Source organism: Diadema antillarum, unplaced genomic scaffold, assembly GCF_040938485.1.
Source record: "Diadema antillarum isolate AM-2024a unplaced genomic scaffold, OU_Dant_1.0 seq00000250_RagTag, whole genome shotgun sequence".
NCBI lineage: Eukaryota > Metazoa > Echinodermata > Echinoidea > Diadematoida > Diadematidae > Diadema > Diadema antillarum.
Genome location: NW_027271294.1, coordinates 658726 through 684626, shown reverse-complemented (window position 1 = coordinate 684626; position 25901 = coordinate 658726). Strand labels below are relative to the sequence as shown.

Here is a 25901-nt window from a genome sequence, read left to right as displayed (position 1 = left end):
CATGATGTCAATGAAGGTATAGGATTCTGATCAGATGTTATGCTCTGCTGTTATAAAGATATTCTTGTAGAATTCTGAATTGTATTCAACCACCAATACATTACTGGACATCTTTGCCTCAAAATGGAATGAAACAATCAATACTTTCAAACTTACTGGTTGGAAAGCAATTGGGCAATGTTCACAGATTTCGTCCAAAAAGTGGACACTTATGATGAGCCAAAATTATCATTTCATCACAGATCTTTGTTTTTTGTGTTTGTTGACTTTGTTTTTGTTTTTTTTGAGGAGCTAAATGGTCAGCACACTGGTCTGTGGGACTTTTGAAATATTTCAAGTGCTCAAAGTTTATTCTAGTCGTGTGGAGAGGAAATACTTGTTACCTTTTAAAATGAAGAGATAGAAAACCCATGAGGAGAATGATGTGATGTGTCCTACCACAAGGATTGCTATTACACATGACAGTGACTCAAGTTAGCAAGGATAACACTGTCTGTGGCTATGCAAGTGTGGATTACTGCAATGGTTAGCCACATGGGATTAGACTAAACTTAATATTGCTACTTGGAAACATGTTCTCCAAGAATTGAGGTTGTTCACGGCAAGACATATGCCTTTTTTGTTGTTGGCGTGGAGTCAGTTTTACAGGAATTTAAAATGATGATAGTCAAGACTACAAGTTATTTGTATCTTCCAGAGAATGCAGGCGGAACTTTGTGAAGAGAGGGAAAATTAAGCACAAGTGTGATTAGCTGGTTATGGCTTGATACCACTTTAATCATGCAGTTTGGGAGATTGTTCTATTCTAGATTAATTTCATTTTCCATCTGGGCTGGGGACAACCTTTTTTTTTTCTTTCTTTCTTTCAGCAAGCTTGTCTGGGCTGGAGTATAGTTTCTTTCCTTCCCAGCAAGCTTGCTCCTCCAGCCGGACGTGGCGAAGATTGAAGTGTGTTTCTGGGCCGCGTGAAGTGGAGCTTGAATAATGAGACAGGCTCAGCTGCTGCAGTCTGGCCCCAGTCTGTTCCTCCAGGCCGTCCACGGGGCAAGAAGAGTCGCAAGTGATTCTCATTTAATCCTGCATCAATTAGGGATGACCCCGGGAAGCGGAGGTCGACTTTCGTCATGGGATGAAGTTCCGGTTTGCATCGTGGGGACCAAACCCCCAAGTGCGCATCGTGCGTTTAAAGACAACCTAGGATGGCCGTCGTTTGCCTCGTCTTATGAGGAACAGAGTTTCTTCGCTGTGTCCCCGAAGCATCATTCAATCATGTTTATTTTCCTATCAAACCTGATTGAGATATACGGTGACAGAGCAAAGCAAACCGGAGGAAGATGATGAAACAAAGCTAGTGAAAACATGAACTAACCCCCCCCCCCTCCCCCCTCCCCAAAAATGAGGGATGGAGATGAAAGTTGGACAAAAGATAATGGTTCAGGTTGTCAGGAAGTGAGAATGATCATTAGGGGGTGTGGGTACTAAATGTCTTCAAATCATCTTGAGAATTCATATCAATGGCTTCTATGAAATTGTCACTTCATAAATCAAAGAGATTTCATGATTCAGAACTTATAAATAGCTCCACCCCAAAATTGTGCTGGAGGCATGATGAAATGTAGACAAAATGATGGTAATACCAAGTGTCTGGGTATTATTGTGTTTATCTTTTGAGCCTCATTAGATTTATGGTGGTCAGATTATTGATTGTGGCCTGATTAGGGTGAAATGGGCATGAGATTTTTAATCAAATTTGACCTCTGTAGGTTCCATCTACTTTGGTTCCCATTTACCAGTGTTCAACACAACAGTGATTTTCACGTGATCGTGATAGTTCAAAGTCATCATACAGTTATAGCTCGTCGCATTTTCACCTAAAGATACAGAGAGAAAATGAGTTAGGGCAGGGATGCTGTTTTCGAGGCAGGGATGCTCTGGACTGGATGAGTGAAAAGCAATCACAAAAACTGGGCATGTGGATCTATCATTACTTGAGAATTGCAACACCAAGGAGGGCTGACATATCACGTACATACGTCTATGGAGGGTCAAGGAAGGGGATATGACGGGAAATGCTATCGTCTATTCATAGATGAGGCTTGGCATCACTGCAGTTATTAAAGTAACTGAAATGGGTGCATTAGACCAAACATGGTGACTTCTGACTCCTGCTGGTGAAACCAGATAACTCTGTTATTTTGTTATAAAAGTATTCTAGATATGGATTCTCTTTAGATTAAAAAAAAAACACAAAAAAACAAGCAAACAAAAAAACACTACTGAGATATTGGGTTAGTTTGATTGAATGAGGCAAAAATGCATTGAGCAATCCGCAATTATAAAGTGTGCTGTTTTCAGAATATGATTTTCAGATTATGAATCGACATGAACAAAACCTCATCGTAAGGTTGAGAGATCAAGCATGTTTATCCACATACTTGTCAGTGACATCTTTTTGTGTATGTTGCAAACTCCACAATGTGTAGATCTTTGTTGTATTCCCAAGAAGAGATGGATTGTTGTCTAGGTGGCTGTCCTTGATGAATTGTTGGTCGCTGAACCCGCAGTCATGCTATTTTCACACTTTTCAGAGTCAGGCCTACCTGATGTTTTCTACTGCGAGCATTGTCAAATGCAATTATACGACCACAAGGAGTGGGTTTGCCCTCACTGTTTGCCCGTTTTCGATCGTTCTCTACCACGAGAGAAAAAGACAAATGTTAAGGGGAAGTATTGGAGTGTCCCCCGGGGCATGCGGCCCTCCTGGTGGTGACCTGTACAACACCTGTATGGAGATTGTAGGGCAGGACACGGTTGAAGGAAGGAGAACACGTAACTGGAGAATGGTCATGTTGCATGATCAGTCATGTAGGTGTGTATGTGTATGTGTGTGTGTGTCTGAGTGTGTTTGCACATGCATACACAAACAGACAGACTGACAGACTGATAGATGGACAAATAGACAAACATACCACACCCACATACACATGCACACCACTCACAGACACACATAGCACACGGCATTCCACTTCCTTTCCACTGCCAGTGTACTACTGTAAAACATGATATATTCACGGCACGAATTTTTCACGAATTGGAGCCGACGGCCTTTTTTGCGGCATGATATTTTCGCAAACTGCCACTGGCATTCAGTGCACATAGTGTAGACAAGAACTTTCACGTGCATTTTAATTTCGCAAATCTTGGCGCTCGCAAAATTAAAATGCACGCAAACATTCCTCGTTTTACAGTATTTTAAATCTTCCATGGATTTCAGTGAACATAGGCCGCCTTCGTTGTCATATCTGTTGTACCACATTCACAGACAGACAACAGCGTGCTGTCATTATGATGCATCTTAAAAACATCATGGCCTTCCATTTCCTCTCCATCCTCACCAGAAAGAACAAACAAACAGCCAAACAAGGCAAACAAACAGACAAACATAGGAGAATAGCAAGGACTAAACCATAGGTTATTGATTAGAACTTGACCTTCAAGAGATGGCGGGGTTGTGCATTGAGTGGGAAAGGAGATTACATCAATTTGTTTGTCTGTTTTTCAGTGATTGATGAGGAACCCAGGACCCGAAGGCATGGCCCATTGTCATCCTTGTTGCCATAGTAACGGTTCTTAATTGTCCCACTCATTTCTTCTGCTATCCATTCCTTTGCTGGTGTCTACATCAGCTGTCTCTGGGCTTGCATCCTCATTATGGCTGGCCTTTCTAACTCCGTAGGAATGATTTCAACATCACGTTTCACTGTTATCGATTTTTGACAGTTTGATCTGTGTTTACAAGTGTGCAATTTCCAGCTACAGTACATGGACATTAAAAAAATACAAATGTTTTTCTTCTTTTCTTTTTTTTCTCGCTTGTATCTATACAGGAGGTATGAAATGTATTTCTACAAGCAGGTGTGTGTATGTGTGCATGCATGTGTTCTTTTGTTTGTGTTTTTCTTCTGTGTGCCTGTGTGCATTCATTCTTTTAAAGGACAATGATACTTTTTGCAGATTAAATTGTACGACTTTGAAAGAGCAAAGGTATTGACAAGCTGTGGTAACCCGATACAGCCCCATGGGGACTGATACAGATGAGAGCTGTACACAAAGTCAGTGGTAATGTTTTGTCACTCTACTTGTAGGGTGACCTTTTAAGGAAGAAAATATTTACATTCTCAGGAGTTTGCATGAAGGTGATGCCTTTGGAGTTATTCCTCAACCAAGGAGAGTCTTCCTACACAGAATGTGAGATTCATTTTTGGTTTTTTTAAAATGCTTTCGAGACTGAAATGATAATTTCTGAACGTGTAAATGCCAGTGGATGTCTTGTTACTACCACCTAACTAAAAGCTTCTTGGTATTTCTTCCCCTTTTCTTTATCCTTCGACCATTCTCTTCTTCCCCCCCCCCCCAATTCCTGTATATGTCAGGTGTGTGACTTTGGGCTGGCCCGAGTGGAGGAACCGGACACAAGCAAACACATGACCCAGGAGGTTGTGACCCAGTACTACCGAGCACCAGAGATCCTGGTGGGCAGCAAGCACTACACCTCGGCGGTGGACATGTGGTCGGTGGGCTGCATCTTTGCCGAGCTGCTCGGCCGGCGCATCCTCTTTCAGGCCCAGAGTCCCATCACACAGGTGAGTCGTAAGCCCACCGCACACTATACGATCAGACCGGTCGCACGACCCTACGTCGTACGAATAGTCGCACGACTCGACACTGCACACTATACGATCACACTACACAACTAGGCTTATGACCGCTTTGGCTTCACTGCATCCAAAAGAGAAGCACATGCATTGCGCACTGTGTGCGCTTGCAATTTGCTGTATTGTAAATGGCTAAAAGCCCACGACCAGTCATGGAAATTTGACATGTCAAATCTCTATGACTGGCACTAAGACTCAGTCGCACGACTGGAAACTGGCAAGACTGTGACGTCACACTTCTGGTCTTAAGGTCGCACAACTGGTCTGATCATATAGTGTGCAGCAGGCTTTACAGAGCCTTCCTGCTTCTAAAACGTAAAGAGGTGATAGCATAGGGATTCGTGGGTTGTCCAATTCATTCGCTGCCCACCGGGATACATACGAAAGCCACGAATAGCATCGGTCAGTAAATACATGCATTGAAGCGTACGCTCATTGGTAATGGTCAACTCTAGTCGAGATTCTGTGGCTGTGTGTGTACTTACATAGAGATCAGTGATAAGGCTGTACACTATTTGTTACAGGGATTCTTGACTGTACTCTGAATCAGACCAGCCTTCCCACTCAGCATGCTACATAGTCCTGAAAGTTCAGCTCACATTTCTAACAGAAACATGTGGAAGTAGGCCTTGTTGGCTCGGATTGCGAAGGTGATGTGTGTAAATTACTGTAAAACCTGAAGCATTTTTGGCTTGAAACTTTTGTGAATTGCTGAACATGATGGTGGTCAGCATTATACTGAAGTAGGAACATGACTGAACATGATATTGCAGGAACTTTGACTTATGAAGAAATCAAAACTTTCTAAGAATATCTAAAATAAAACAAAAATGGGCATGAATTTTAACCTCTAAAATTGTTAACTGAAATATATGACTCTTGGTTTGTACCGGTGCTATTCGTTGGATGTCTAACGAAACAAAAAACAAAGCAATGATCCTTGAAAGACCAACAAGAGATTAAAAGATTATTTTTAATGACATTGCCAGATATGTCATAAAGAATCAATTTTAGTGACATTGGCAGAAATATATATCAGGGATGTTACAGTTCTACACATCCTAGCATAGAGAAAACATTACAGTGGATATTATCTCATATGGGCTTTGATAAAGGAACATATACCCAGTATATCTAAATATGTTTGTGCTGAATACTCTCACTCACTCTCTCTTCATGTTTTATCCCTCCTGTCACCTCAGCTCAATTTAATCACAGATCTTCTTGGGACGCCCTCTATGGATGACATGAGGTACGCCTGCGATGGAGCGCGGGCACATCTACTCCGCATGCCACACAAACCGGTGGGTATGGGTGAAGTGTTGCTAGGGAACCGCATAGTAGTAGTGTGCCACAGACCTTGCAAAAACTCATTTAGCTTTTACATGCCCTGTTTGTTATGAGTATTTACATCTGACTGTATGTGCCAAATTCAAACATAGTTACATGCTATGGAGTGCAGCTTTCCTGTATGCTGGCACATATCATGTTTTGGTCATAAAATTCCAGCTGAACTATGGAGCAACAGTCTGTGTCATGAGGCAGTTAGCTTTATCAGTCGGTGGTGTGGTTGCCCGACAATCTGAAGGTCCCAGATTCAAAGCCCAGTTCAATGTAGAATTTGTTTTAAACCCAGTGACTGCCAATATGTCAGTACCCAGCCATACAGGTTTGCTTCACAAAATGTCTATGAAGTCAGTATATTATATTCATACAATACCCACAGTCATACTAAGTAATGTAATTATAGGTATATTTTGAAAGGCAAGACATCAATCATATAGGACGCTTGTGGTAGGATGCTTGTTGTAGGGTTGCATATGGTATGCCATGGCTCACTGCAGTAGTTCTAGATACAGTGTATTGCTGTGGATGAGTAAACTTTGTTCTGACACAGGGACAAAAGTGATGCCTGAGGGGTTGGGGGCCATATTTTTCTTTATTTATTGCCTTCTAAGTAGATCACTGAGATTATATTGCCTCCCCCCTTGATTCCTCCTCCATACAGCCTTGCCTCTCAGCTCTCTATGGTCTCTCAAGTCATGCTACACATGAAGCTGTCCACCTCCTCAGTAGAATGCTAGTCTTCAATCCAGTAAGTATCTCGTCATTCTCAAACTTTTCGGTGTCTTCCTCTGTCCTCCAAACATCGCAATGGAGCTGCCTTCCTCTCAACTCGCGACAGAGTTTGATGAGCCCAACAACTCAAGAAGTGTGATCCAAAAGGCCTTTGCAAACACGTTTTGATTACAGATATTGAAACGTGTGTCAGAAATGGGAAATATTATAAACACAGCCCATATATCTATTTCTCTCTGTCTGTCTGTGCCTCTGTTTGTCTGTCTGTTTGTCTGTCTTTTATTCAGTCTAACACACATGTATCATACACAGATGCATGTACACACACAACCACACACACAGTCATGTAAAACATGATTGTACTATAATTGCCAAGGTGGTGTATTTTGTGTATCTCACATACAAATCTGTACCAACAATGAAATTCATGGCCATGATTTTATTTTCTCTCTTTCCCTCTCTCTCTCTCTCTTTTCTCTCCTCCCAAAATGAGAGCAGTCTTTGGAAGCCATAAAATTCTGATTCTGTTAAAGGTGCAACTTTAACACCTGAAACAGTTTTGCTGTCACTGCATTGCTCCTATTAATTCAAATGCATAGATTTAGTGTGGAAGAGAAATAGTGCTATGAACCTCGGTAATGATGTCATAATGATGGTGGTGATGATGGCAGTGATATATAGCAACCCAAACAGGGTCATTGACATTGCACAGTCTTTAAGCTGTGGTGAATTATCTCTCACCCAATCTGGGTTCTAGGTTTTGCCGTAAGATGATCAGCCAGAGAGAAAGTCTCTTTAATACATGATGAATCATTAATGATTCCTTGCAGTATCTGCCAAGTTTATAAAGTCTGCAATCCAAAATGAGTTTTGGTGCTGCTGCAATATATTGGTTGGTTGGTTGGGTGGGGGCACTCATGTTCCAATCAGGGGGTTGGTGGTTCTGATCCCCTGAATGCCTTTCACCGGTGTTGCTGTCCAGCACGAGAAGTCATCCCCATCAGGGCTCTTAACTCAGGAGAACCAGCGGGTGTCCCTGTGGGATGTAAGCAGGTAGTTGGACTGAACAAGGACAGTCAGTGGCGGATCCAGAGGGGGGCGCACCGGGCGTGTGTTCCCCTCTTTATGTTATGTTAAAACAAAAGATATAAAAAGAAAAAAATGGGGGGGGGGATGCGTGCGCCCCCTTTAATTTTGTAGAGGCGCCTCCCCTTTACGGAATTCCTGGATCCGCTCATGAAGACTGTAATGTTAGGCATGACCTAGAGTACTGTCCAATCATGACATTGAAAATCATAACACAATGCAGGAGAATGATAAATGAAGCATCATGACAAATGTGTCTTTAAGTGTCATAGAAGTATAACATGTGTTGATTGTGGCTCACAGAAATCAAACAATCTATGACGGAGTTACTGTTGCCCTTTTAATGCTAGTGAATCTGAACATGCACCTGGTAGAAGTGAAAAAAAAACAAAACAAAACCCTGAAATGATAGTAACTGCAGAAATACAGGTCTGAAATGCAGGTCACGGTTCATTTGTGGGCATCCACAACTAAGATTAATGAAGATATTGTTTGTCAGAGTTAAAGAGAGGAGACAAGAGTTTTAGTTCACTTCCTTTTAACCCACTGCCAAAATGAGATTTCCCTCCCAACTCCATAAACACAATGCATTTATCTATCGTGTATCAGATTCATCCAACTCCGCCTAGTGTGACAATCTTTTTTTTTTTTTTTAGTTCTAGCTGTATAGTCAGATATATCTGTATGTCAGGTGCATTCTCAAAAGGTCAAAAAGCATTTGGCTTGCAAGGAGAAGATGAAATTTGGAAACAAAATAAAGATTTTGGCTGTAACGTGCAATCAGTGGTTGCAGTAACTACTTTTTGTCACATACTGTAAAACATGATATATTCGCGGCATGAAATTTTCGCGAATTGGAGCCGACAGCCTTTTTCGTGGCATGAAATTTTCGCGAATTGCTACTGGCATTCAATGCATATAGTGTAGACAAAAGCTTTCGCGTGCATTTTAATTTCGCGAATTTTGGCGCTCGCGAAATTCGCGAAATTGAAATGCACGCGAAAATTCCTTGTTTTACAGTATTCTGAGAGTCTTGGAGTTTATTATCCTCAAGTTTTCTCCTTCTGCCATTAAATTTCCATCATTTCCTGTATTGTGGGCTAAATAATTAGATACACCAGAGTAGGGTTTTGCTAATATACTTGCCCATCAAACTGAACATAAGTAAACTGTTGCAACATGAATATGAGTGCTTGAGGTGACGCTAAAATTTGAAAGCTTGTTATAGTGTATTTGATAATTTTCAACACCAGAGAAGAATTTGCCTTTGACAAAATTTCTCAGACTGCAAGATGAATCAATAATACACCTTAAAGTGAATGATGTTAAAAAAACATAATCAAAACTTATGCCCATGGATAGGATTGTTGTTGTAGTATTGTTCAAATGAATGACACTTCGGTAAATCATGCAGCTGATGAATGATGCATACTTTTCCCGTGAATGGATCAGATAAATTGTCATGCCGTTTAGCTGCAGGCTTCCCATAATGCATCATTCATGACATGTTTATAATAGCAATCATATCAGGATGTCCTCAATACCGTACAGCATGAAGTCATATGCTCTACTCTTATGACGGAATGATTGTTGAATTGACGTGAACTTAGCCATTACCTATTATTGTCGTGTGGACGGTGACGTTATGATTGACACTGATTTCAAACTGCATGATATTTTTCACGACAAGAAATTTACATTGAGAGGAAATTGTCTTGGGGAGCTTTGGAAATCTTGAGCTGTGCTCGTGTGAATTCCTGCTGAGCGTGGATTTGTTCAGCAAGATTGAAGTGCTCAAACTGCAGGGAAAGGCAAAAACAAAACTTACTGTGCAATTAATACTCTGAGAGTCCACTAACATGAGCGTGTTCACATGAGTCTACACATTGTGTTTGAGAGTGTCTTATGCCTATGAAAATTACTGTTCTTAAAGATAAATCATAGAGCAAATATACGGCATATTGGGGAAGTCATACTTAAATGTTTCTCCTTGATTTATTTTTCTGATCAAAATTTTTTGATGATAATAATTCTAACATTTATGAGAACTTGAGGAAGTTTAAGGAGGTTTTTCAGAGCTATCTGGTATATTGCAGCTGTATTGTATTACAGGGTACTTTCATTGTGGAATCAATGCATGAATTATTGAATGTGAAATCTGTAGAAAGGCATCCCCCCCCCCCCCAGCAAAAGGGGGAGGAAAAAAAAAAGAGAGAGGAGAGCAATATCGAAGCAGGGCTATGTTTGGTAATGTTATTCCCTTTCGAATGTTTGACTCAAGGGTATTCTTGGTTCAAATCTCTCAACAGGACAAGAGGATTTCGTGCATCGACGCACTGGCACACCCGTACCTGGACGAGGGCAGGTTACGCTATCACACGTGCATGTGCAACTGCTGTCACAACACGGCGGCGGGTCGGCAGTACACGGCAGAGTTTGAGCCCGTGGCGCCGCAGAGGTTCGACTGCCTGTACGAAGACGACCTCCACACTGTGCTGCAGGTCAAAGGTAATGGGGTGTATACTGCATCGTAGAAATTCAAAAAAGTGGTAAAATGTTCGGGGATTGCTGGATTGACGCGATAAGCCTGTAAGCAATACCTACAATTTAGTCATTTTACAGGCATACAATACATGAATGACACAGCAAAGCAGTGGAATATTAAGTCAACATACTGTTTCATGAGTTAAGTTCAGCAGGTGACGGAGTTATAACTTTGACTGCTTGATGATAATGATAATGATTATGGGAGATAGTTTTGAATTTGTCAGGCAAATTTTGTAATACAACCATGAACTAAAACGGTTTGTGACATAATATATCTGAAAGGCTGACAGGCAGGATGCCTTGTCCTGTTATTCCTTGCTCATAAATGCTACTATTGCTCAACATGGACCTACTCAAGAAGGGAAGAGTGCTGACAAACCCCCCGCCATGAAAGACTGTGCCAAGAATTGAGTGCAGATGTAACAAATAGAAATGTTTCTGGTAAAGAGCTGCTAGATATGAGGAAGTCTCGCAAGAAGGAACTAGGAAGGAAATTCTGCTTCATGGGTGGACTTCGTGCCGTGGCTGATACTCTCTGACAAAGATTGGCAAAAAATGTTTTAGTGGGAAGTGGACATGGTAATTTTCATTTCCTACAAAGATCCCCTTCCTTTTCCCTCTTTCCCACTGCTTGTTGTTATGATACGCTTTCCCTTTCAATCTCATGTTGTTATATGATTGCATTATCAAGAATCAAGCGGTACCTTGGTTTACAGATGATTACATATGACTGATATTTTGCAACAGTTTTGTCAAGTTGAAAACACCATCAGCTCAGAGCTAAAGATTAAGTATGGGTCAGAGCATTGAAGGGTGATTGATTGTACAAGGCCTTAACCCATTGAGGATGGGCTGATTTTGCTACAACATGCATTTCCCCATAGACACCTGCCCAAGTATGATCGGACTCGTCTTCAACAGGTTAATAACTTTTCAACCAGTTTGATGCATGCAGGTTGGGGAAAAGTTTGTTAATTAATGGCAACGTTTCTTCAGTCATATGGATACAATTTTCTCACATCTGTGTGTGTCTCTCTCTTGCAATCTTGTGTGTGGCCGATGTGTGCAAACAACAGAAGCGCTCCATAAATTCATCACGGACAGACACCAGGGTAGTACAGTTCCTCTATGCATCAACCCGCAATCAGCCGCCTTCAAGAGCTTTGCAAGGTAAGCCGTGACGTGGTGTGGGCGTGGATAGTTTTTAGGGGCATGTCAGGCTATGTGTGTGACTCTATACTCACCCCGCGAGCCCTTCCGTTACTGTCTTCATTTCTCTTCATATTCTTTCCCTGTCTATATATCTGTCTGTCTGTCTATCTATCTGTCTGTCTATCTATCTATCTATCTGTCTATCTATCTATCTATCTATCTGTCTGTCTGTCTGTCTATCTATCTATCTATCTGTCTATCTATCTATCTGTCTATCTATCTTTCTATCTGTCTATCTATCTATCTATCTATCTGTCTGTCTATCTATCTATCTATCTATCTGTCTATCTATCTATCTGTCTGTCTATCTATCTATCTATCTGTCTATCTTTCTATCTATCTGTCTGTCTATCTATCTATCTGTCTGTCTATCTATCTATCTATCTATCTATCTATCTATCTTATCTATGTATCTTATTCATGTATCATTCTATCTATCAATCACTCACTCTAAAACAAAACTGTTTATCCTTCTAACTGTCTGTCTCAGTTTCTTTCTGTTTCTCCAAATATCTTGTGCATTGTGTGCACGTATGTGTTTACAATCCTGATGTGTATTTATGTATGTATCTTTGTGTGTGTATGTATGTATTATGTTTGCTTGTATGTATAACATATTTATCTAACTATCCATCTATCCATCTATGTAACATTATCTGTCATGTTTGTATCTGCCTGGCCTTCTTCCCTTTCTTCACCTCTTTGCTTCCTTCTGTCCGTCCATCTTACAGAGCTCATTCATAATTCACTGGAATGGTTTGGGGTGAATTAATGGTTGTAAACAGAGATTTTTCCCCCCTTGGGTGTCTGCTTATTAAAACCAGTCAATTTTGATGTTGTTTAATACATTGGATTAATTCAGTCCTCACCTAAAGTGTGTCATTGTAGCATAAAACTACAGCTTGGTGTCTGGTTATTGACTCTAGATAACATTTTAAGTTGTTGTGCTCTAGGCAAAACAAAGGTGACTGCACTTAATTCTACCTGTTCTGAAATGTCTGGCTTATTAGAAACATGTGTACAGGAAATATGTCTCTTGTCAGAAAAACACTTAAACACCAGCCTAGTTTCCTCAGGATAAAACAAACAAAGAACAAAAACAAAGCACATTTGAGATTATGTCTGGTCAAAACCAGTAGAGTATATTATGCCATAGAAGTACTACAGCACAAACACCATTTTGTTTGTTTGGTTTTTTTTTTACTGATATCAACCATAGGCAGCATTTTCCATGCAGATTTGTTCCCTGTGTTTATTTGATTATATTTTACAGCAATGTATGTGATATGAGTGCCAAGCTTTTTTTTTTCAGCTGTCATTTTGCATTGTCACAATAACTAGAAAATCTGCATGTTTTTCTTTAAAAGTCCACATCATAAAACATGAAGCAGAGCAGGTTTTAGTTGCAAATTTTATTGTTTATCTTTCAACAGAGCTCTTTGGTGCAAAGCTCTCCACTTTCCTAAGAGAAATAAATGAACCAAAATCAAGTTGCTTATTATATTTTGTTTCTAACTGTAACTGGTTGATATTTCCTTTAGAATGGAATTGAGACAAAATCTGATGATAAGTAGCCAATTCATCTGGATGTTGTCGATTTTTAGAGCATTTTGTTTTTCAGTTACATTCTTGAAATCTGTGGTGATGTTGTATAAAAAAGAAAGTCTTCATTGAACATTGCCAGTGAATGGAAAATGTGAAGAAGTAGATTGATTTGTTGAAAATTGTTATGTTAGCAGCTGATAATTGTTATCCACTCCAATCATGTGTGCTGTGCTTTAATCAAAGTGAAGTAGCTGGGTTGTTATTGTAACATTTTTTTTTCTCCGTTGCTAGGGTCTGTAATCATTCCCTTCACTTGTTGTGGTTTCCTGTACGTAAATCTCAAAGCGCAGATAATGAGAATGCAAGAAAGCCACAGAGAGCTTTTGTTTTACCTCCAACTGAGCTAACCACATTTTTCTCTATGATGAAGGGCTTACCTCTTATAATGAGACAGAGATTTGTATCACTTGAACACATCGTACTCTAAGTTATTAAAAAGTCTTTGCATAGTCTCTGCTTTTCCTGTCATCATGCCATCTTCATCGACGTCATCATCATCATCATCACGATCGTCGTTATTCTTCTTATCATTTTATTGTAGGCAGATTGTTCAAAAGTTTAGTTCTCATAATCATCATCAACATTTTTACATCTTAGTCATCAATATCATATCCTCTTCAATCTTTTTGCCTCCTCTTCCCCATCATGCTAGTCATCATCATCATCATTACCAATATTGTCATCATTGTCATCATCATCATCATCATCATCATCACCATCACCATCATTACCAATATTTTCATCATCATCGTCATCATCATTACCAATATTGTAATCATCATCATCATCATTACCATCATTACCATTGTTTTCATCATCATCATTGCCATTATTCCCATCATTGTCATCATCACCATCATCATCATCATTATCATCATCATCATTGTCATCCTCATCATTACCATTGATCCCATCATTGCCATTATTCTCATCAGCGTCATCATCCCCACTATTCTCATTGTCATTATCATCATTATCATCATTATCATCAACATCATCAAAGTCATCAGTTTCAATGTCCTAAACTTTCATAAGCATTTTTGCAACATTCCGACAAAGAGCTTAATAACATCTTGGTATAGATGACCAGAATCACAGACATAATCGATATTGGTCTACCAGCTAGGACGTTGCGCATGCTTACTGCCTGATGATGTACCCAAGCACTTCTGGCCCTCTTGAATGTTAATCATTGCTTCAAGCACACACTGAGACAGCATAAAAAATGATGTGACTGAGGCAGACATCAAGAAAACCTAAGATTTCTGTGCATTTTTTTTTTAAAATTGTGTGCTTCCCTACGTGAGCTTGATTGTGTAATGAGATTGCAGTTCTATTTAAAGTGTATTGTATAAAAGCACAATGGAAGCAACTGTCCGAAATGTGCCTTGGTCCACAGCCAAGACTCACAAATTTTTTTTTCTGCTCATAGCGAATATGTGTTAACATATTGAATATGCAAGTTAGATTTCTATGTTGTGATGAATAAGACTCAACCAAATGCCAGTTTACCAGTGAAAATCAATATGCAGTAGACTCACAACACTCTTTTATGTTTTTCCATGATGTAAAATTCAAACTGTGTGCATGATGTCTTTACGCTGTTATCAACTAGCGTGAGGATGCATATATACGATGGGAGGTTTTTTTTGTGTGTGAAACAACTGCTGAAATTCAAGCCTGGATGGGTTGCCGGTGCTTTTGGTCAAAGACATGATTATATATACAGGGATTGTGGTCAGGGCATTAAACACGCTTACTTTCATGCACTGCAGCTTCTTTTCAAACCACTGCATCTATTGATTTGTTTTGTGCTAGGCACTACTTGCACTTTCTTATAGTCCCATCAATGCTAAATCTTGTCGATCTGCTTTGCTCTGATATTGCTTGAAATAGTGCAATTTATAAAAGTGTTGTACTATATGAGGAAAGTGGTAACAGTGTCTCGAGGAGTTTACTGATGTGAAAATCATGATATCACTTGCAGTCTAAGCACAACTGTGTTTAACACCTGCTTTTGAGGGATATATTCACCATTCTTTCTCAATAATTTGAGTTGGTTTATGTGTGGTGCATACTTACTCCTTCATGTTTGCTTTCCATTCTCTTGTTGCATACCTCTACGTTTTATGATTTTGTTCTTTATTTTCCCCTTTTAATGATGACTGTCAAAGCCTTTCCCTCTGAAAACAAAACCAAAAACAAAAGTGACAACAGAACAGACAAAAAAAGTCAGATTGATGTCTGCCAAGTATCCAGAGAAGACTGTCCCATCATAATCTTCCCAAGTTCTAGGGAATAAAAGAAATGATTTTTGGAGATGATGAAGAAATGACAGAGGAGAGGGTGACATCAAAAATGCAAACTAAAGAAACCAAATTCTGTCATTGCAATTCATGTGAGTAACCTGAATCCATCTTTGTACGATCATTAACAAGACTAATTCTTCTCTCAAATCGACACCCCCCTCTGCCACTCCACTCTTCTATGCTACCCCCCTGCCTGCTACATGTAGGACTGGCAAAAAGGTATTTGATGTTCCGACAGAAGCTGCTAATTTACTGATTCCAGGTTTGTCCAAAACAAAATTGTGATTTATTTTTCATATCTTTTTGTCTTACTTCTTCATCGTTCATACTTTTTCATCTCTCTATCAAGGTCATATTAATTTTTGTGCGTGCGTGTGCAATTATTCCTCATACTTGCCTGTACCACTCACTGTGATCAATGTTACATGCATGAGTAACCTCTATCACCTACCCAATGTAATTTTGATTCATTGTAATGATAATGCATCTTTTTTCCTTGGTAGATAAAGCTGAGTGTGAGAGTAATATGTTAAGATAATGTCGGAGTAATTCCCACCACATATCACTAACCAGTATTACATATCATTTGATTGCACATCATTCAGACTATAGTATGTTGATCTCATGTACAATTTGGTTATTAAGCCATATGAATGGACAAATGTCGATTTGAAATGATCATTATACATCTATTTTTACCCCATCTTTCCACTTTTTCTGCTTTTTTTTTTTTCGTGAGTAAAGATTTCTGATGTCTTTTCTCTTTACACAGTATGTAACATACTGTATACGCTATAATTTTCGCGTACATAAATTTTCGCGAATTGCCGCTGTCACACATTTTCGCGAGTGGTTAAATTCGCGATTAGGGAACCAGAGAAAATATGAAGTGGCAAAGAAAGTGTGAATTTTCAACTTACGAGCAAATAAGAATGATACTAGTTATACACCGCATGAAAAAAACTTACCAAACTCTGCGAACTAGTAAGTTAGAATTCAACATTTTTGAAGTGGTTCGGTCCATCGCGCTAGATTTCTGACGAGTGGTCCCCTTGCGATAATGGATTGGCTCTCTACAGTATTCGTAAGTAGACGTGGACGTGCGTAAACAAGCTTAGCCAGTATGGTCTGTTCGGTAAGCCGTGACACGGTATACTAGTACTGAAATGTTCGTATCATCAAGGCAAGGGATTCATTTTGGAAGGTAATATTTTCGCGTGTTGTTAATTTCGCGAATAGCTCCCGACTCGCGAAATTCGCGAAAATAAAACCCACGCGAAATATATAGCGTATACAGTATTGCATTCCAAGTTTGACGTCAAACGTACACTCATGTGAACATTTGCATGGCAACATGATGCAAAATCCTTGTTTGGAGAGGATATAAGAAAGATGCAAAATATCACAAAATTCCAGGCATACATTATTCCTCATTTGCTGTCCTTCTTGCTGTGATCAGAATATTTCAAAAATAGAGGAATTGGGAGTTGTTAGGTCAGACTCGGCTTCTCAAATGTGCATCTTTCATTGGAAAAAAAAAAAACACACAAAAAAAAACTTGTCACTGCTTTCAAGGTAATTGCACAAAAATTGTGTGAATTAACATCCAGAGTCAATGCTCCTTGAGTTTAAGGGATGGTATAGTTTTGGTTATGGACCACTTTGTTTTGGGATATCTCGGTCATTTCTAATGACTTATTCATCAAATAAACTTTGAATTTCTCCTAGAGTTGTATGATCTTTTACATCTTACAAGTGATGTGATGAATATTTGTTTTGAAATGGTTGAGATATCCCAAAATTAAATAGTCCTAATAAAAGATGGGTTCCACCTTTTATTCAGACCACAACCAAAACTATACCATCCCTTTAAATATACTGGTACTTGAGAGTAAACTGTAACCACGACTTTGATACAGGGGAATGAAATCCGAATATAACACTGTACATGTGGATTGAGGGAATGCATCAATATAAGTAAACCACATCAGTGATACTTTGAGAAAAATCAGACAACATATTTGTACTGTCATCGTTGGATAAGGAGACTACTACAGTTCATGATGTGATTGGACAGAAATATGAAGAAAAGATAATAATAATACAAAGAAATGTCATATTTCATGAAAAGTACTTATTCCATCAGCTTGTTACGGACATATGTTAAAGGGTAATATTATTCCCCCTACTTTCTGAAAGAAGTAATTCAAGTTCTCTATCATTATGCTGGAAAAGTGAAAATATGTTGAGATTCCTTTATATTTCTACATATTGTTGTCCCTAATGACATCATGAACTGTAGTAGACTCCTTTTCCAATGACAGCACTGAATCTTTAAAAAAATCATAACTTTTGAATAGCTTGTCTAATTTTACTCAAACTTTCACTCATGTGCTCTACTAGTATTGCTGCTTTTACTCAATCCACATTTATAGTTGGGTTTCAATTTCCCTTATGTCACATGATGCAATCAGCACACACTCATCATATCTTTCGTCTGAGGATTTTTTATTTTTTTTTTACTTCAAATGGGGCAGAAATGAAACATGATCAACTTTGACCTGTGCAGAGTTGCCCGTCCATCACTGCATGTGTGCTGAATGAATCTTGTTGTGTGGTCTAATGCGGACACAACGTGCAGTCCTGATGAACATGGTATTGTGAATATTGCCAAAGAGTCTCTCGTTTCAGTCGCAGTAATATACCTCTCTTTCCTTTCCTTTTCCCTCTCCCTCTCTGTGCATTTTGTCTTACGTTTGCAGTTCGTCAGTAGCCAGCGCATCTGAATTACCGCCATCCCCCCAGCCATGGGACTGAGTTGGAAGGGACGAGAAAGACCCAGCAATCCGGCCAACAAGCCCCACATTCACCACTCATCCTGTCCAGAAGTATATATGTACATATATACAAACACATACACATATATATTTATTCCAAGCCTTACGTGGGACAGAGAGAGAGTGTGAGTGAGAGAGAATGGAGCCAGCAATTCATTCGGGGGAGAGAAGATTTGCCAAATTGTAGATTTTAAACAAAGAAAGCACACACACACACACACACGTGAAAGACGAAACAGGAAAGATCAGAGAGTTTCACGATAGCTAGTGCCTCGTACTTTTGCCCATCGTTTACGTCCAAGCCCGTGGAGGATGTTCAAGCAATATGACCACTCCCCCTTTCCCCTGTGGGTGGTTTTTCTCCATGAGGCGCTCTGCAGGGAATCACCTGGGAACTGACGAAGGCAGTGGTAGCCACCCCCGAGAAATAGCAGTGCCATCTTTTTTTTTTTCCTCTTTTTTTTTTTTTTTTAAATCTCAGAGAGACAATCTTGCAGATAGACATTGTAGGAATAGTGGACTGATGTCACAACCAAAAGTGATAGACGGCACAGAATAGACGCGTTTGCCGTGAGAGAGTAGAAGCATCTCAGAAGCCGGTCCAATAGCAGAGCCGTGGTCTGTGTAGATGACACCACGAAAAGCCAGCTGTATTCACTCATCCCACATCCAACGTCCACCCCACTCCTGTCGGGCTCTCTTGGCTCGATACATGCTGCAATCCCTGATGAGACGAGTGTGGACCGCGGGATGAGGCTAACAGGAAGATTTGTTTTTCTCTGCATTCGATAGTCAGTTGCTGCTTGTCAAAGATGCTGCGTATACTACATGTGGACGACCCCACAACACATGGTGTCTGCATCCACCATCGTAGATGAGATACTGGTAGCTCAACAATGGAAACAGCCTAAAACCCTTGGGCTGAGGGTAAATTTTGGTGATGCTCAGTAAAGTGGAGCAAGATTGAGACGTGTTATGTATACATCTTGCCCGCTGAACAAAGGAATTTCTGATGGCAGTGTAGAGGAGTATACAGCAATGCTCTTTTCCATGGAGTCAGTCCGCTGTATATAAGTCATTCTTTATCTGTAACTACCAGCAGTTCTGCCACACAAGTTTGTAACTTTTTCTGGTCATTTTTGACCGATATGGAAATGGCATCATCAGATTATCTTTCTTTTAAAAAAAATGACTTATTGATGTTGAATGTCACCGATGAATGTATCCAAGTTTTGCACCTTTGTTTTGCTGCAATTTACTCGTACTCAAAATGGAAAAATTGAGCATCACCACTGCATTGCTAACCTTTCGTTTTGCCTCGAACGCCGAGAGTTCGAATCTTTGAAAGCACCATGTCTTCGACTTGCTGCACAGTCCTTCACTACATGATGGATAACTGCATTCGTGTGTAATTCATTTTATGTCAGATTGTAGAAATAGCTGGAGGTGATGATTCATGTGTTGTGACAGACATTACCAGCAATGTTAAACGGCAGAAGTGCAATTGGCAGAATCGGGGCCAAAACAAGTCAAAATCGTACACCCGACATAACTCTGACATGGTCAGCCAAAGACTGTGACACACTGTGCGAGTGAAACTGTTTTTGTAACATCTTTACTTTGTGTAGAGCTACTGCAACACACGACTGCAGTCTAATGTGCAGTTTAATAGAGTAGTCTAGACCCCAGGCTGCTACTCTGTGTAGGTGTATGTATGTGGATGTGTGAGTGTGTGGATGTGGCAGACCAAAGTAAGTATACATTGAAGTGTGCTTGCATAGCAGGACAGGGTGTGGCAAGAAGAAGTAAATAAATATTTTTCAGTAGACCATACATGCAGGGGGGAAACTTATAGACCGATTCTCATGGTTGGACATCCGAGTATTTAGCGGCGGCTGTAGTGAAAACAAACATTTACGATCGGCACATTATTCTTCTTTTCTTCCATAATTGGCTTTGAAGTCCCATGAGACTGTTAGATATTGGCCATCTTAACATTTGTTATGAAGACACAAAAATGTTATTGACAAATTACGGTAAAGAATGGTTAATCGAGGATTCTGAATGACAACACCACACCATACTGTTGTGTAGTGTTTTGTGCTGCATGCATTCATGGCACAAGCTCCGCACATGTACTGACTGTACAGGCAAGCTGATTGTTTTCACTCCAGCCTTATCGGAAGTGACATGTAACCGACCATGAGAATAGCCAGTCTAATCAGAGCGAAGCCAGTGCTTGACTTGATGTCAAAACTGCGTAGTCACCCCCCGTAATCTTTTCAGTGAAAGCTCAGAACAATCCTTGCCAACCAAACTACGAATCCCTTATTGTCTGGGCAGATCAGCAATCAGCAACAATAAGCCAACAAGCAATATCAGGAAGGTAGAGAGCAGAAATGTCAGTAATATCTACATGAAAACAGGGAAAACTCTGACCAGTACTACCTACAATCAAGTCTTGTTGCCCTGTCCAAGCACATTGCCAATTTGAGGAATTTGATTGTCCATGGTCTGACTATTTATTAAGAGACAAAATTGCCCCGCCCATCTTTCAATATTGCTTTCAATTTTTGCCCCCTCAGTATTGTATTTTTGGAGCAAACTGCTTTTTTGTCATGAAATGAAATGCAATTTTCTATTGAATAACTGAATGGCCTGTGCATTTGTATTTAATGTTATTATGCAAAGTTGGAGGATGTGTCTGAATGGTGTTTATGAACTCCTTTAAGTTTTGCCACAATTATGTAGACTAATCGTGCAATTTTTTATTTAACAACTATCTCAGTATGATGGAATCTTGGTTTTTTTTTCTCTTTTTTTTTTCTGATTTGACATTACAAGAGATATTCAGGATGTTGCTCCTGTCTCTTCTGTATGTGTCAATTTCAGTTGTCACTGCTTGTCTGAGTACAATTGAAGGAGGGTGGGGGAAAAGGTCACCGAAGATATTTGAAAATTGTCGTATATATATATATACCTCGAGAAAGAAGAAAAGAACATTTGTATGTAAATTATTGATGAAGTAATGATGTGATAGGAGAGTGAGGATGCCAGACGTGTGGAGAAGGCAATGCAGTGCGGGAAATGCAGTCTTGTGGATTAACTTATTTATATATTTCAAAGTTTGTCTGCATTCTTCGTAGCATACCAATTGTACACGTGGAATAGTGAGTGAATTATGCCTTAGAGGAGCAGTGGTTTGTCTTTTTTTTTTGGTTGCTCATGGTTCTGTCTTCAATGTCACGATAGTAGAAGCTGTATACAAAATAACTATATGCAGAGTAATTTGGCATAGAGTGTGTCTGTGGTGTGTAGTACACAATTGTTTACACCTCACAGAGAGGACACTTGTAAAATTACTGTGTGGAATCAGACTGTGTAGAAGGGGTAACCATAGCAACCTTTGAATCACTGTTGAATGACGGATGAAGAAGCATCGTGGTGTTGCTGAGGAAAAAATGTTAATTGGTTTTCATCGAACCATTCTCCTCTTTTTCCTGTCACGTGACTGGACTTATACGTGTACATTATCTCTTGAATTGTTTTATATGGAAGTAGCCATTAGCCACATTGTACATTTTTCGTTTTTCGTTGTCGTCGTAGGAAACGGACAATGTCAGAGATGCTGCACAAGTCTTGAACCCCATTGCAAAAATAAGAGTTAACGATGAGAAATGTACAACCTGTGATATCAGTTAAAGAAAATAGATCTGCTGACGTTGTATGCGAGTCAGACACATCATAGCAATTGAATATTTACGGAAGCAAGTGGGAGTACATTACAGAGAATAGTAATAATGAAAATGTGTGTTCAAGTTCCATCATTTCATTATTCCTTTTGTTTTTTTTAAATATTATTTTCCTTTTTACTCATGCCAATTTATACCTGTGTGTAATATTTGTATGGTGTCTAGCCTCGTATGTATTGTATTCAGTGGGCCACTTGTGACTTGGTTGTCGAGGATATTTGTATCTGTGTAAAATGTTTTCAGCTTTTCCTTTTTCTTTTTCTTTTCTTTTTTGAGTCATGAAATAGAGAGTAAGGAAAAGAGAGAGAGAGTGTGTGTGTGAGTGTGATTGAGAGGGAAAAAGTTGATAAAAGTCAGGAAAAAAAAATGGAGATTTTCTACAGTGTCTGCTGCTAGATAAAGTTTAGTTTAATTAGGGTATAGTAGGCATGGTAATATTTGGTGTGTGTGGTCTTTAAATCTTCATTGCATTTTGTAGAATTCTGACAATGAATATCGATTGTTTATGCTGTCGGACTACCTTTCTTTTTCTTTTTTTATGTATGTAAATGTATTGAACAGACGGTAAACATTGGACTACTCCAAGCTGAATTAAGTGTGCAGATTTTTTTTTTGCATTGATGCTGTCACCTGTTATGTCATAGGTCACCATTGCAAATATAGACATAGTTACTTTGAGCTGAAAGACTTCGGGTGGAAAAAAAAATGTATTAGCTCAGATGTCACACTTGCAATGAGATTGTGCTATGAGAATGACGGTCCCATGACAAGCTGTCATTTTGCAATTATTCTTGGCTATTTCTCATTGCCACCATTAATTTGTGATGAATATGGTGCTAAAATCACTATATAGAGTACGTTTGTGATTTGTCTTTTTTGCCAGAAAATAAATGCACCTAGGTACTGTATTATTGGAACACATGTATTTATGAAAGTGTATGTACTTACAGAATGAGCATCGATTGTGTAGATATCCCTACCTGCAGATCCAAAGAACTTACTCCTCACCAGTTGCATTTGTCACTGGAAACTGCAGTTGATACTCCACCGACTTTCACAAACTGTTTGTAACTTTGGAAACATGGTTGGCGCTCACTCGTGAGGTGCCGCTGCCATTTTTAACGTCATCAACAATGTCAATCAGAAGAGTGTGTAGAATTCTTCTCATATAAAAGGAGTGCAGATCAGAATACTGTTATGATATTATTACGAAAATATTACAAGATATGATATTACTATACTGGGAAAGCATGCACTTTGTGATTGGGCTTGCCTGAGGCTTGGGAATGAGTATGATCAGGAAATTTTGTTATGTTTTGTACAAAAGACGAAAGAACAAACCAAATAAGGCATATGCCCTCAGCATTACAAGTACATCACAGTATAGATGCATTCATGAAAAGACATAGGCAAAGAGGAGGAGGGGGAATTAAAAAAAAAAAATGCAGACAAGATAAATTGAGGCGGTTCTTCTCCAGAGCCCTCTCTTTCATCGCAAATAACAAACTTTCCGGTAAACCCCCGGAGTCTGGGCAAAAGTCTGCTGACAGCAAAATTGGAGGCAGAAGAAACTGGGCATGCACTGTTCTGTTTTCTTTGGTTTTGCTGAAGATGTATGCCAAAAGGAGCATACTGGTGATATGAACAAACAAAACAAAACAAAACAAAAAAAGATTGAAAATTACCTCCATCACAACCATTTGTGTCTGTGGCGGTGAAATAAATACCACTCCTCCTTCCTCCCTCTCTAAAGAATTCTCTTCTTTCCAAACGGCTTTCTTGCACACAGCAGTCTTTTCAGAGATTGTTGAATGCAACTGGATAATGCTGCTGTCCATCTTTCTTGTTTTCCAGATCTCATCATTGTTTGCCATGATTTATCCCTATGACTCATTAATTGTCCTCGAAGAAAACTCATTTCAGGTGCCTTTTGTGTGTGATATAACCAACAACAGGATTGGGGGGGGGGGGTGGGATTTATTGTGATTGTATTTCTGTTCAAGGGATAATCCAATGGTGGTGTACATGTAATAACTTATGACTGACCAAGACATTACACTATGTACTATAAAACCAATGCCATGTTTTGAAATGGGAGAAGGCGATATAGAGTGCCAAGATGATGTCATCAGAAACTTGGTACCATGGTTACTGGTTCCAAACTGCTAGGTCGGTGGTGTTGAGTGTGCCTGGCTTTCCTTCAGTGACAGTTCTGGTTATGGTGCTTTCTCCCAGACAGCCTCTACACGTATCATGAACACCAGATGCCCCACAGGCAGACAGTAGTTTGAAATGGGTATCCATGGCGATGAGTCAGAGTGACGCTATCTATCTCCACCACCAGGCCAGCCCTCCTTATTGCCTTTGTAACTGAGAGGGTGCCAGAGCTCGTTGCCTAGGTAGATTAGTCTTGTCTTCAGAAGTATTTGTTGCAGAACTGATCATTGCTTTAGAACACATTTTGTGTCTGTGCTTCAAATATTTGTCAACAATACAGCAAGCAATTCCCTTTTTACCCCAGTTCTATTTGCCATGAACATTTGTGTGTTTCATCGTGATTTTTATCACAGTTGCCATCTAGTTAAAAGGTACTGTATAGTTTCAAAATATGGGATTATCTCTCTATCAAAGACAGCCACATTACCTGGTTATCAAAAGGTATATGTTGGACTACTGTTTACATAGTATTAATTGAGGTATTCCAGCAAGTTTGAAAACATACAGTACCTTTGATGAATAAACGACAGCATAATTTATGACATATAAAGAAGAGAATTGCTTGTGATACAAGATGCAATTGTAATAACTGTAGGAACAAAAATGCTCAAACATTCCATGATGTTATGATGAACATGACACGTAAAGTTCACAAGTGTCAATGACATAGTTCTGTTGAAATGCAAATCATGTGAAAAAAAAAAACAGGAAGAAAACCTACCCACAAAATTTCAAATGACTATGAAGTGCTAACTAGTTCGAAGTTGCAGAGTAAACTATATATAATATGTGGGATTATTTATGTAGTAAATTACATTTTGTATAAAAACAATCAAATGAAAAATGATTCAACCTTGACCTTACCAAATGATTTTAAGTTGGCTCTTCTAAAATGTGCTGTATTATTTTTTTTTCTTTGCAATCAAGTCCCATAATCTTGTTTGGTTTGTTGTTATTTTTTTATTTATGTGAACACATTGTTAACTGCAGTAGTTTATTTACAATATCCATCTCACATCATCTTTAATGGAAGAGCCTAATTCCTTTAGTGGAAGTTTCTATCGAGAATCTCACATCACAGCTCATGAGCACTTTGAACGAGCCATTTCAGCGCAAGAAGCCAAATTCTTTACTTTGGGCAATTGAATGAGAGGAAACTGGCAGTCTGACTATTACCAGACCATTTCGATGAGCTGGACTGACTGGCAGTGATTGGTATCCTCATTCCCTTAGCGATGTTCTGTTTGGTTTTTGCAATTATGTCTCATGAGTCAAGTTCTGTGGTAGATTTCACTTCATGTTAATACTCTCATGTGGATTGACTATTTATTATCATCACTGTACTGTAGCTGTTGGATATTGTATAGTTTTTTGAACTACATGTCTTGAATAGTGAGAGGATGTCTTGACTGCAATTTTTTTTTTTGTAATATATATTATATTGTTTACAATGCATTTTTCTTTCTTTGTTTTTAAAACTGAACAACTTTCTTGTAATAAATGGTGCAAGAGAACAAGAACTGATTGGCGTGTCTCACCTTA

At 39.2% G+C, this 25901-nt stretch overlaps 1 protein-coding gene across 1 annotated transcript in view; it reads left to right on the top strand.

Annotated features, from left to right (window-relative positions):
* LOC139729710 (serine/threonine-protein kinase NLK2-like) overlaps positions 1-21695 on the top strand; it is a 105827-nt gene extending 84132 nt beyond the window's left edge. The window contains exons 6-12 of the mRNA XM_071640640.1: positions 4434-4643; positions 5918-6019; positions 6724-6810; positions 10190-10388; positions 11504-11597; positions 15760-15815; positions 18316-21695. Coding sequence (XP_071496741.1) covers positions 4434-4643; positions 5918-6019; positions 6724-6810; positions 10190-10388; positions 11504-11597; positions 15760-15815; positions 18316-18326 — 759 coding nt within the window. The 3' untranslated portion in view covers positions 18327-21695. The remainder of the gene's footprint in view (positions 1-4433; positions 4644-5917; positions 6020-6723; positions 6811-10189; positions 10389-11503; positions 11598-15759; positions 15816-18315) is intronic.
* Positions 21696-25901: the final 4206 nt, after the last annotated feature.